The sequence below is a fragment of the Macaca thibetana genome, chromosome 8, assembly GCF_024542745.1.
Source record: "Macaca thibetana thibetana isolate TM-01 chromosome 8, ASM2454274v1, whole genome shotgun sequence".
Classification (NCBI taxonomy): Eukaryota; Metazoa; Chordata; class Mammalia; order Primates; family Cercopithecidae; genus Macaca; species Macaca thibetana.
Window position 1 is genome coordinate 50,970,913 of NC_065585.1, and position 14,105 is coordinate 50,985,017.

At 41.7% G+C, this 14,105-nt stretch overlaps 1 protein-coding gene across 1 annotated transcript in view; it reads left to right on the forward strand.

Moving 5' to 3' along the window:
• The window catches only part of CDH17 (cadherin 17), a 104,285-nt gene that overhangs the window by 70,170 nt on the left and 20,010 nt on the right, over window positions 1–14,105 (forward strand). Inside the window, exons 12-13 of the mRNA XM_050800492.1 lie at window positions 2,258–2,334; window positions 4,250–4,441. Coding sequence (XP_050656449.1) covers window positions 2,258–2,334; window positions 4,250–4,441 — 269 coding nt within the window. The remainder of the gene's footprint in view (window positions 1–2,257; window positions 2,335–4,249; window positions 4,442–14,105) is intronic.

The window sequence follows — 14,105 nt, forward strand, 5'->3', positions numbered from 1 at the left end:
CTTTCAGCAGTTATTCCACATTTACCTATTTGAGGCACCATGCAAGGTATTGGGGAGACATAGATGATTCTATCCTCAGGGAGCACTCATTCTGGTAGAGGAGATGGACACGTGAGTCAGTAAATTGCAAGGAACCGCACAAGGTAGCCCATGAAGGAAATAAGTGACTCAGTGGAGGGAGAGAACAGGTACAGCTTTCTGGAAGAGGTGTCTCTGAGCTGGCCTTTGAAGGATGAATATGACAAGTTACAAAATCATGTAGGGCTTATGGGAGAGTGGGAATCCATGTGGAAATGCATGGGAACCTGGAGCAATTTGAAGATAAAGTTTAAAGTGGGAATCAGATTACAATTGTTTATTTGCATGAGTAAATCTACAGAAAATATGGACCAGATGATAAAATATATTCAAATACGTGTGTGTGTTGATACAACTAAACATTCAACTGTGCACTACAGAAAACTAGAGACTAGGTTATAATTAACACAGTTTTACATAAAACCAAGGAGGGCCTTTTACCCAGAAAGGCCCACTGCTGGCCAAACGAGGTGTGTGCAGAGCAGTGAGCCAGTGGGTTCCGGGTTTGGGACCACTCCAGTCTTCAGCCATTCTTGTTGCCTACAAACGTTCTGAGGACCAGCCTTAACTTCAGTCAATATCCACTTGGTTGTAATTGGATTGTTAATAGATTCTGTCCCTGGGATCATCTCCAGTGCATTGAGTACCCACTCTAAACTACCTGGGAATATTAATCAGGATCCCAGCAGGAAATGGAGGCTCCCCTCAAAGAGTTTAAAGAAGGGATTGTATGCAAAGGTTGTGGGCAGGGTTAAGGGAAACCAACAGGACGTGTGAAGCACAGTGAGCAGCATTTTCTGCCCTAAAACCCGAAGAAGTCAGGGAGGCGAGCATCCCCCAAAGGAGCAAGGCCTGTGCCTGTCACTAGAAGAGGGCTGTTGGCAACAGGGGTGTGACACCCCCAGCCACGTTCTTCCTATTCTCCCTCCAGTCTTTTGCCAGGCCTCCCATTGGCAGAACCCAACTGTTACCCTCAGGGTGAGGATGTGCATTGATGCAGTTCGTAAGATCAGCCCCTTGGGCTACAGAGCACAGACAGAGGAATGGATGGTGGCTGCAGAGGGCAAAGGGAGCCTCTGGGTTTGAATCCTGGCTCCATCACTAGTTAGTTTGTGTGATCCTGGTCAGGTTACCTGAACTTCTCTATTCCCTGGCTTCCTCATCTGTTAATTAAATGGGAATGACAGTAGCACTATATCATGAAGTTATCATGAAGATGAATGAGTAACTCGGGTAAAGCAATACTGTTGCTGGTATCTAGAGGCCACTAACAATTGTATTATGATGAAAACATCAGTTCTGTTATTCACATTTTACAGATAAATGGAGTGAGGCACCCAAGCTCTCACATATATGCTAAGTGGCAGAGCCAGAGTCCAAACAGTGAATTCCAAGCCCAGAGTCTTAACCATTATGTCTAACCATGGTTAGAACAACAGCAACCCAACAAAGAACCTGTCATTTTATTTCTTGTTCTGTCTCCCCCAGGCATCCTGTCCCCACCTGCACTCCACACATATCTGGAATCTAGCTGAAGCTGCTATCTGCCTAGGTCTTGGAATTGTGAAACCCATCCCTGAAAGCCTGGGTGATTTCTCCAGGGATCCAGGAGCTACCTCTGTCCCCACCTTGCTTCCTGCAGGCTGGGTAGCCAGACTCTTGTGAATAGCTAATTGTGCCAGTTCCTCCCTTACTTAGAAGATAGCAGGCCCTTGAACCTCCCCATCATAGTAGGCAGAGCAGATGTAGGATGGATGTGTTCAGACAAGGAGAGACAGCCACTGGGATGCTCCGAGAAGGCTTTCTGGAAGGATAGTTTTGCTCTGGACTTTAAAGATTACTTAAGTTTCACTAGTCAGAAAAAGACTGCTTCACAAAAAAGCCATCCTGCTCAGGAACAGCCCGTACGTAACTTTACTTAGGAGGACAGCAGGTGGACAGCAATGAAAAACCCAGAAAAATCTCTCTTAGATCTGTCTTTAGCCACCCTGCCCCACACATGGTGACCACTTGGGTACAGGTGGGAAGCAGAGAACCCATTCTCGGCATAAATTGCATGTCAATTGCAAAATTGTGGCTATGGCTGTCACTTCACTTGCCAAGTATTTTCTTGTGGATTTCTGATTTTAATGCATGATTTTCAGTGAAAATTTTTATGACATATGACTTTGGTTTTCAGATTTCAAGACCCTTTGTTTTGTGCAAATCAACGTTATTGATATCAATGATCAGATCCCCATCTTTGAAAAATCAGATGTGAGTAGTTGTCATTATTTTTCTTTACTTTGTTCATTTTACTTGACCCTTTCTTCTGGGATAAAGACACAGACAGTAGCTAGGAAAAGTGCCAGACTTAACAGGTAATCTTGATCAGTGCACCAATAACCCAGAGGCCGTCTTCAGTGAAAATCTTTGGGGGAACAATAACACTATTATAGGTGTCTGGGAACATTTGTTTATAAACTCCTGCCAATAGCTCATTTATTCCAAGGGCTTCTTAAAAACAACAACCACAGTCTTTGTCAAATTGAAAAAAGTTGAATGGCGGCTTGCAGTTTGTCATTATATATTTTTGTGTATAGGACAATAAATAGATTTACTGCTAGGTCTCAAGCATTTTTAGTCAAAAATTTAATATTTGGAATGTTAGCAATTTAATTTATAATAATTGGGTAAGAGAAAGGAAGAAGAAAAAATTAATCTATGACTTAAGCCAAAGAAAAATGTGTCCAAGACATTTGAGAGAATTCTAACTGGACAGAAAGAAAAAAGTCAATTTAGAACCTCAAGAAAAATGCAAATTACTATTTTCTTATCATTGATAGGGCGTTCAGACTTGGTGATGACTTTATCATTGTTTCCCTTAGGAGGGAAGTCTCTATTTATTTTGAAGGAGCAAGAAGCCCATTTGACTAGACTGTTATGTTATTTTTGAAGTCAGTTATGAGGCAGCCCAGAGCCCTGTGATGATGTTCATAAATCAAAATAGGGACAAGGCTGTGACAAAGAAAGGAATTGATTTATGAGGGGGATAGGGGTGGGAAGAGGTGTGAGTGGATATGTCTTGTATAACAGGCACTGAGGTTCAGCAGGCATCGAATAACTCATTTCTTCTCAGCCTCCATTCTCTTGGGCATTTGATCCTTTGCTAACTTTGTGACCTCCTTGCCTTTTATCGAGACAGTGTTTTTTAGATTGAGGGTAAGAATCCTGCACTTGAGGTCTCAGAGCTTAAATACTTATCTGGCGACAGAGAGAGTGAACCTGCTTCTTTCAATGCCGTGGTCCTCTCTCCTGATCCCTACTTAGAACCCTCTTTAGAATCATAATGCCAAGAGAGACGATCTGGGGGATTTTTAGCGGAGTGGGAGATGGTCTAGGCCAGTGTTCAAGAGAACAGGCTTTGGAGTTGCACAAACATGGCTTTGAATCCCAATCCTGTGACCCACTAGCTGTGTGACCCTTGGTGGGTTTAACTTCTCCAAGCCTTTGCTCCTCGTAAGTGGAGATGGTAACATAACTACTCCATACGATGTTTTGTTGCTTTTCTTTACTGAGCACTTACTATGTGCCAAGAATTTAGGAGCTTTACATGCATTGTCTCCCTTAATGCCCACAGCAAACATGAAGTAGTTTCCATTACTATTGTCTTCATTGGACAGATGATGAAACTGACACTTAAAGAAGTGAAGTAACTTGCTTCAAGCCACCCAACTAATAAAAAGCAAGCCTATGATTCATATTCAGGCTGTTTAACCCTAAAGTTCAAGCTTTTAATCAACCTCCATTCATTGGTTGATTTAAGAATTGATTAAATAATGTATATAAAGTGCCTACTACCTGATAGATACTCAATACATGGTGGCTATTTATATCATTACTACTACAATAATTAAGTTATTTAACAAATTGGATATAGAAGGGGGAATTTGTTTTAGAATCCTACCAGTAGCTCTCTGAGATATTGTGTTCTTTGGTACAATGGATATCGGCTCATGAGTATGACTGATGTTAAAATCAACTGCAATATATTCATCAATAGGAAAAAACATGCCCCATGAAGATTGATGCAAACTATGACTTGTGTCTATTCTGAAACCTGAGAGATAAGTTTGTCCTTTGGCTTTGATGACAATAGACCTCATTGTTTCCTTCTCCATTTTCTCCTTAGTATGGAAACCTGACTCTTGCTGAAGACACAAACGTTGGGTCCACCATCTTAACCATCCAGGCCACTGATGCTGATGAGCCATTTACTGGCAGTTCTAAAATTCTGTATCATGTCATAAAGGGAGACAGTGAGGGACGCCTAGGGGTTGACACAGATCCCCACACCAACACCGGATATGTAATAATTAAAAAGGTAAATAGCCCATTTATTTAATATAATTTGTCTTTGTTTATGGGTTAATTTACTAATGACAGTGTGAGGATCTATAAGCAGAGGTGATGTATTAGCAGCCGCCTCTCAGGCATGGTGATGGGTTCCTGGATGCCTGGATTCCTCTTAGTCATTCCTGTCTTCCTGACAGACGGAAAGTCAGGGTTCTAGACCTGGCTCTGTCGCTAGTTAGGCAAGTAAATTTTACAGGGAGGTAATGTCACATAAAATATATAAAATGCAGGATGAACAACTTTTTAGTATAAGTGTGTTCCTTGCAATATTTGGGACACACTTATACTAAAAAGTTGTTTGTTATTTATCTGAACTTCAAATTGAACTTAGTGTTTTATGTTTTTATTTTTTATTTTTATTTATTATTATACTTTAAGTTCTAGGGTACATGTGCACAATGTGCAGATTTGTTACATATGCCATGTGCCATGTTGGTGTGCTGCACACATTAACTCATCATTTACATTAGGTATATCTCCTAATGCTATCCCTCCCCTCTTCCCCCAATAGGCCCCAGTGTGTTATGTTCCCCTTCCTGTGCCCAAGTGATCTCATTGTTCAATTCCCACGTGTGAGTGAGAACATGCGGTGTTTGGTTTTCTGTTCTTGCAATAGTTTGCTGAGAATGATGGTTTCCAGCTGCATCCATGTCCCTACAAAGGACATAAACTCATCCTTTTTTATGGCTGCATAGTATTCCATGGTGTATATGTGCTACATTTTCTTAATCCAGTCTGTCACTGATGGACATTTGGGTTGATTCCAAGTCTTTGCTATTTTGAATACTGCTGCAATAAACATACATTTGCATGTGTCTTTATAGCAGCACGATTTATAATCCTTTGGGTATATCCCCAGTAATGGGATGGCTTGGTCAAATGGTATTTCTAGTTCTAGATCCTTGAGGAATCACCACACTGTCTTCCACAGTGGTTGAACTAGTTTACAGTCCCATCAACAGTGTAAGAGTGTTTCTATTTCTCCACATCCTCTCCAACGCCTGTTGTTTCCTGATTTTTTAATGATTGCCATTCTAACTGGTATGAGATGGTATCTCATTGTGGTTTTGATTTGCATTTCTCTGATGTCGAGTGATGATGAGCATTTTTTCATGTGTCTGTTGGCGGTATGAATGTCTTCTTTTGAGAAGTGTCTGTTCATATCCTTTGCCCACTGTTTGATGGGGTTGTTTGTTTTTTTCTTGTAAATTTGTTTGAGTTCTTTGTAGGTTCTGGATATTAGCCCTTTGTCAGATGAGTAGATTGCAAAAATTTTCTCCCATTCTGTAGGTTGCCTGTTCACTCTGATGGTAGTTTCTTTTGCTGTGCAGAAGCTCTTTAGTTCAATTAGATCCTATTTGTCAATTTTGGCTTTGTTACTGTTGCTTTTGGTGTTTTAGACATGAAGTCCTTGCCCATGGCTATGTCCTGAATGGTATTACCTAGGTTTTCTTCTAGGGTTTTTATGGTTTTAGGTCTAACATTTACGTCTCTAATCCATCTTGAATTAATTTTCATATAAGGAGTAAGGAAAGGATCCAGTTTCAGCTTTCTACTTATGGCTAGCCAATTTTCCCATCATCGTTTATTAAATAGGGAATCCTTTCCCCATTTCTTGTTTTTGTCATGTTTGTCAAAGATCAGATGACTGTAAATGTGTGGTATTATTTCTGAGGGCTCTGTTCTGTTCCGTTGGTCTATATCTCTGTTTGGTACCAGTACCATGCTGTTTTGGTTACTGTAGACTTGTAGTATAGTTTGAAGTCAGGTAGCGTGATGCCTCCAGTTTTGTTCTTTGGGCTTAGGATTGTCTTGGCAATGCAGGCTCTTTTTTGGTTCTGTATGAACTTTAAAGCAGTTTTTTCCAATTCTGTGAAGAAAGTCATTGGTAACTTAATGGGGATGGCATTGAATCTATAAATTACCTTGGGCAGTATGGCCATTTTCACAATATTGATTCTTCCTATCCATGAGCATGGTATGTTCTTCCATTTGTTTGTGTCCTCTTTTATTTCACTGAGCAGTGGTTTGTAGTTCTCCTTGAAGAGGTCCTTTACATCCCTTGTAAGTTGGATTCCTAGGTATTTTATTCTCTTTGAAGCTATTGTGAATGGGAGTTCATTCACGATTTGGCTTACTGTTTGTCTGTTACTGGTGTATGAGAATGCTTGTGATTTTTGCACATTGATTTTGTATCCTGAGACTTTGCTGAAGTTGCTTATCAGCTTAAGGAGATTTTGGGCTGATACGATGGGGTTTTCTAAATATACAATCATGTCATCTGCAAACAGGGACAATTTGACTTCTTCTTTTCCTAATTGAATACCCTTTACTTCTTTCTCTTGCCTGATTGCCCTAACCAGAACTTCCAACACTATGTTGAATAGGAGTGGTGAGAGAGGGCATCCCTGTCTTGTGCCAGTTTTCAAAGGGAATGCTTCCAGTTTTTGGCCATTCAGTATGATATTGGCTGTGGGTTTGTCATAAATAGCTCTTATTATTTTGAGATATGTTCCATCAATACTGAATTTATTGAGAATTTTTAGCATGAAGGGCTTTTGAATTTTCTCAAAGGCCTTTTCTGCATCTATTAAGATAATCATGTGGTTTTTGTCTTTGGTTCTGTTTATATGCTGGATTATGTTTATTGATTTGTGTATGTTGAACCAGCCTTGCATCCCAGGGATGAAGCCCACTTGATCATGGTGGATAAGCTTGTTGATGTGCTGCTGGATTCGGTTTGCCAGTATTTTATTGAGGATTTTTACATTGATGTTCACCAGGGATATTGGTCTAAAATTCTCTTTTTTTGTTGTGTCTCTGCCAGGCTTTGGTATCAGGATGATGTTGGCCTCATAAAATGAGATAGGGAGGATTCTCTCCTTATCTATTGATTGGAATAGTTTCAGAAAGAATGGTACCATCTCATCCTTGTACCTCTGATAGAATTCGGCTGTGAATCCGTCTGGTCCTGGACTTTTTTTGGTTGGTAGGCTATTAATTATTGCCTCAATTTCAGAGTCTGTTATTTGTCTATTCAGGGATTCAACTTCTTCCTGGTTTAGTCTTGGGAGAGTGTATGTGTCCAGGAATTTAATCATTTCTTCTAGATTTTCTAGTTTATTTGCGTAGAGGTGTTTATAGTATTCTCTGATGGTAGTTTGTATTTCTGTGGGATCAGTGGTGATATCCCCTTTATCATTTTTTATTGCGTCTTTTGATTCTTCTCTCTTCTTTATTAGTCTTGCTATCAGTCTATCAATTTTGTTGATCTTTTCCAAAAACAAGCTCCTGGATTCATTGATTTTTTGGAGGGTTTTTTGTGTCTCTATCTCCTTCAGTTCTGCTCTGATCTTAGTTATTTCTTGCCTTCTGCTAGCTTTTGAATGTGTTTGCTCTTGCTTCTCTAGTTCTTTTAATTGTGATGTTAGGGTGTCAATTTTAGATCTTTCCTGCTTTCTCTTTTGGGCAGTTAGTGCTATAAATTTTCCTCTGCACACTGCTTTAAATGTGTCCCAGAGATTCTGGTATGTTGTATCTTTGTTCTGATTGGTTTCAAAGAACATGTTTATTTCTGCCTTCATTTCGTTATGTACCCAGTAGTCATTCAGGAGCAGGTTGTTCAGTTTCCATGTAGTTGAGCGGTTTTGATTGAGTTTCTTAGTCCTGAGTTCTAGTTTGATTGCACTGTGGTCTGAGAGACAGTTTGTTATAATTTCTGTTGTTTTAAATTTGCTGAGGAGTGCTTTACCTCCAACTATGTGGTCAGTTTTGGAATAAGTGTGACGTGGTGCTGAGTAGAATGTATATTCTGTTGATTTGGGGTGGAGAGTTCTGTAGATGTCTATTAGGTCCACTTGGTGCAGAGCTGAGTTCAATTCCTGGATATCCTTGCTAACTTTCTGTCTCACTGATCTGTCTAGTGTTGACAGTGGGGTGTTAAAGTCTCCCATTATTATTGTATGGGAGTCTAAGTCTCTTTGTAAGTCTCTAAGGACTTGCTTTATGAATCTGGGTGCTCCTGTATTGGGTGCATATATATTTAGGATAGTTAGCTCTTCCTGATGAATTGATCCCTTTACCATTATGTAATGGCCTTCTTTGTCCCTTTTGATCTTTGGTGGTTTAAAGTCTGTTTTTTCAGATACTAGGATTGCAACCTCTGCTTTTTTTTGTTTTCCATTTGCTTGGTAGATCTTCCTTCATCCCTTTATTTTGAGCCTATGTGTGTCTCTGCATGTGAGATGGGTCTCCTGAGTACAGCAAACTGATGGGTCTTGACTATCCAATTTGCCAGTCTGTGCCTTTTAATTGGACCATTTAGTCCATTTACATTTAAGGTTAATATTGTTATGTGTGAACTTAATCCTGTCATTATGATATTAGCTGGTTATTTTGCTCGTTAGTTGATGCAGTTTCTTCCTAGCATCGATGGTCTTTACATTTTGGCATGTTTTTGCAATGGCTGGTACCTGTTGTTCCTTTCCATGTTTAGTGCTTCCTTCAGGATCTCTTGTCAGGCAGGCCTGGTGGTGACAAAATCTCTAAGCATTTGCTTGTCTGTAAAGGATTTTATTTCTCCTTCACTTATGAAACTTAGTTTGGCTGGATATGAAATTCTGGGTGAAAATTCTTTTCTTTATGAATGTTGAATATTGGCCCCTACTCTCTTCTGGCTTCTAGAGTTTCTGCCGAGAGATCTGCTGTTAGTCTGATGGGCTTCCCTTTGTGTGTAACCTGACCTTTCTGTCTGATTGGCTTCCCTTTGTGTGTAACCTGACCTTTCTCTCTGGCTGCCCTTAACATTTTTTCCTTCATTTCAACTTTGGTGAATCTGACAATTATGTGTCTTTGAGTTGCTCTTCTCGAGGAGTATCTTTGTGGCATTCTCTGTATTTCCTGAATTTGAATTTTGGCCTGCCTTACTAGGTTGGGGAAGTTCTCCTGGATGATATCCTGCAGAGTGTTTTCCAACTTGGTTCCATTTTCCCTGTCACTTTCAGGCACAGCAATCAGACGTAGATTTGGTCTTTTCACATAATCCCATATTTATTGGAGGCTTTGTTCATTTCTTTTTACTCTTTTTTCTCTACACTCCTCTTCTTGCTTCAATTCATTCATTTGATCTTCAGTCACCGATACTCTTTCTTCCAGTTGATCGAATTGGTTACTGAAGCTTGTGCATTTGTCATGTAGTTCTCGTGTCATGGTTTTCATCTCTATCAGTTCTTTTATGGTCTTCTCTGCATTGATTATTCTTGTTATCCATTCATCCATTCTTTTTTCAAGGTTTTTAGTTTCTTTGCGCTGGGTACATAGTTCCTCCTTTAGCTCTGAGAAGTTTGATCGACTGAAGCCTTCTTCTCTCAACTCATCAAAGTCATTCTCCATCCAGCTTTGTTCCGTTGCTGGTGATAGCTGCGTTCCTTTGGAGGGGGAGATGCGCTCTGATTTTTTTTATTTCCAGCTTTTCTGCACTGTTTTTTCCCCATCTTTGTGGTTTTATCTGCCTTTGGTCTTTGATGATGGTGATGTACTGATGGGATTTTGCTGTGAGTATCCTTTCTGTTTGTTTGTTTTCCTTCTAACAGTCAGGACCCTCAGCTGCAGGTCTGTTGGAGTTTGCTTGAGGTCCACTCCAGACCCTCTTTGCCTGGATATCAGCAGCGGAGGCTGCACAAGATAGAATATCGTTGAACAGCGAGTGTTACTGATTCTTGTTCTGGAAGCTTCGTCTCAGAGGTGTAACCAGCCGTGTGAGGTGTCAGTCTGCACCTAGTTGGGGATGTCTCCCAGTTAGGCTACTCAGGGGTCAGGGACCCACTTGAGCAGGCAGTCTGTTCGTTCTCAGATCTCAACCTGTGTGCTGGGAGAACCACTGCTCTCTTCAAAGCTGTCAGACAGGGACATTTACATCTGCAGAGGTTTCTGTTGCTTTTTGTTTAGCTATGCCCTGTCCCCAGAGGTGGAGGCTACAGAGGCAGGCTGGCCTCCTTGAGCTGTGGTGGGCTCCACCCAATTAGATCTTCCTGGAGGCTTTGTTTACCTACTAAGCCTCAGCAATGGCGGACACCCCTCCCCCAGCCTCCCTGCCACCTTGCAGTTAGATGTCAGACTGCTGTGCTAGCAATGAGGGAGGCTCCGTGGGCGTGGGACCCTCTGGGCCAGGTGTGGGATATAATCTCTTGGTGTGCTGTTTGCTAAGACCCTTGGTAAAGCGCAGTATTAGGGTGGGAGTTACCTGATTTTCCAGGTGTTGTGTGTCTCAGTTTCCCTTGGCTAGGAAAAGGAATTCCCTTCCCCCTTGTGCTTCCCAGGTGAGGTGATGCCTTGCCCTGCTTCAGCTCTCACTGGTCAGGCTGCACCTGCTGACCAGCACTGACTGTCCGACACGCCCCAGTGAGATGAACCCAGTACCTCAGTTGAAAATGCGGAAATCACCCGTCTTCTGTGTCGCTCACGCTGGGAGCTGCAGGCTGGAGCTGTTCCTATTCAGCCATCTTGGGCGCCCCCTGTGTTCTATGTTTTTATTTGCTAAATCTGGCAATGCTGTTAGGGGCCAGGAGTGGCCCTCAGGGCCTCACTTTCACTTCCCCCTTTGCAAATGTGAGGAGTTGGGTTGGATGACCCCATGGGCCTTTTAGGCTAAACCCTTTATTCTAATGTGCCAGGCAGAGATACCTCTTGATTAACAAAACTGCTGGGTCTCCTTTCAAGGTTCAATAGACAAGTTTCTTTTCAATCCCCCTCCCCGCTGCTTTACTTTCATCTTTTACTGTATTGATAAGCCCATGGGCTCTCATTCTGTCTCTCCCTCTGTAAGGACTGGGTAATCTGAGTCAGAGTCTTAATTACCTTGGTTCCTGTCTGTTTGTACAGGATTCTCCCAACCCTCCCTCAATCTACTCCTGTCCCTTGCCATGTACACCTGAATCTTGACTCTTTTCTCTGTGGCTGCCTCATCTGTGTTTAGAGCATGTCATGGGTTTACCAGATGACTCAATTGGAAGCAGCACTCAATGCCATCCAATGTACTTACAGTTAAGATACTTTCCTAGGGGAGAGAGTGAAACCTCGCTGTTAAAAAGGGCCAGAGAGAATTTGCAAGGGTGGCTAATTGTTTAAGGTTTGCAGTGCAGTGTGCTGGAAACTGCAAAAGAAAGCTCTGGAGTACAGTTTTGAGCTAGAATAAAAGAAAACTGAAAGAGGCTAAAAATGAAGACAAAATAGAATAATTTCACAGAAAATGGACAGAAGCACAGAGGAAAAAGCACTAGTGCTAAAGCAAGCCCTGGGACAGAGTCTTGGAATTCTGATCCCATTGTTACCAAACATTCCAGCTCGAACCAAGGGCCCTGCTGCATTTCAGCAGAGAGGTTGCTGTGGACCAGCTCAAAGCCTTAGCCTTGTGTGTGAATCCGACATTTGGAAAAGGTACCATGCCAACCTCCTCTTGTGCTCACAGCAGTCTACACGGAGAGAGAAAATCACAGAAAGAAAGGATAAAGGGAAGGGCACTTTTCAGAGCTTGCAGTGGGTTGGGGTGTTCCTTTGCAGGTGATGGGGGCAACTTTCTTTTATCCTTTTGCAGGACCAGAGCTCTCTAGGAATCTAAGGGAAGATAGAGGCCTATCCATCCCAGAATGAACAAGGCCCATATGTCATCTTTTTTTAAACAGCGGTTTAACTTGGCCATTTGTGGTTAATGGGCCCTTTTAGGGAGATATTGGCACCTGCCTCAATGATTAGCGGTGGGTGAGAGCTATAAGTATCCTCCCTCACAACCTAACACGAGAGGTATGCTACAGTAGAGTAGGCCTCTGACCAAAGTCTTTGTCACATCCTTACTTTATATGTGATTCTATTTCAAGTGTCTATTATATCTCCTAGCATATATTAGAGGTTCAATAAATATTGCTTGACTTAATGAATAAATGAATTCTGTCCCATATACAATTATGAACAAGCAGACACATAGGTGATCATCCAACCTGTGCTTTAGGCCTATGACATCCCAGCTGTCTGTCCGTTGGGCACTGTGATAACAATCCTTAAGCAAGTGGGTTTGTTCGACCATCCAGAGGCAGGAGATAACTGGCAGAACAGAACTGAGCCCTGGAACTCTGCAGGGTATAATCTGCTGGCCAGGCCAGATAGCTATACTCCTGTTCACAATGACTAAGGGATACACTAACCAAACAGCATATCTTTTTTTCTGAGACAGGTGCAGTGCCACAGTCATAGCTCATTGCAGCCTCAACCTCCTGGGCTTGAGTAATCCTCCCACCTCAGCCTCCTGAGTAGCTGGGACCACAGGCATGTGCCACCACACCCAGCTAATTTTTTATTTTTGTAGAGATGGGGGTCTCCTTATGTTGCCCAGGCTGGTCTTGAACTCCTGGGCGCAAGTGATCCACCTGCCTTAGCCTCCCAAAGTGCTGGGATTACAGGTGTTTGAGCCACTGCGCCTGGCCCAAAGTGCATATCTCGGACACCACTCATATCACCAAGAAAATTTATTTGTAAGATCACTTTGCTAATTAACAAACCTTCTAGTTCTGATTGAGATAGTGTTGGCTATCATAGCTACCTCTGGGATACAGATCTTGGATTAGGTTCTTTCAGATGCTAAGCAACAACCAACCCTGGACTGTGGATTCTTGATTAGGATACACTAAATATTAGCCAATTCCCCACTACGATATAGAATAAAAATATAACAAAGGTATGTAGCCATACTATTTGTTATTGAAGTGTTTTATAGACTATATAATTTGGTTTTTTATGTATGGCTTTGTCTTCTAAGTCCTTGCCTATTAAGCCATCAAGGGACTACCACTGTTCTGAACTACTGTGTTAATAATTTTTAAACGTTTAAATTAAGTTTGTTAATCACAATTATATCATTAACAGTTCATCTGAATTACAAATGTGCTAATCACAGGTAAAATTCACCAAGGGACTCATACATGGCAACTATAGTCTGTTTGCATAAACTCTCTTGCTTCTCCTACTGATTCTGAGGGAGGCAGAAATTCAGGCCCACAGCAAGGTACAGTCAGGCCTTCTGGTGATGGCAGAGCTGGGAACTTGACTCCACGTCTCCAGCTCCTCTCAGGATGTAATTTCTGTGAGTCCTGGTGTTGCCACTTACTAGCTTGTGGCCTTGACCAAATGATGTAACCTCTCAGGCCCCAGTTTTCCAATCTGTAAAAATGGGTAAAATGGTAGCACCTTTCTAGTAAGGATGTTGAAGAATTAAATGCAAAAGTACGTATATAGTTCCTAACACAGCATCCAGCAGGTTGCAAACTTAAACATGTGTCATCACTTGATTCTAATTAATTAGAGCTAGGATTCTACTTGTGGACAGGTATGCTTTCTCCTAAGGGGGCCAAACTTGCCTAATTAAAGAGTCAAATGGTGCATACTGAGGACTGCAGCCTCAGTCTCTCAAGGGGAAAGCCTGGAAATGAATAATTTTGGCAAGTGCCCAAAGCGATCCTTCAGATTAAACAACTGTCAGAAATGCTCCCTGCTCTGTATTTACTGCTGCCCAAGCTCCAGCCTCTCGTGTGGTTGGTTATCATGCTCTTGGGGCCAAATGTGTGTCATGAGCAGGAAAGCTATTT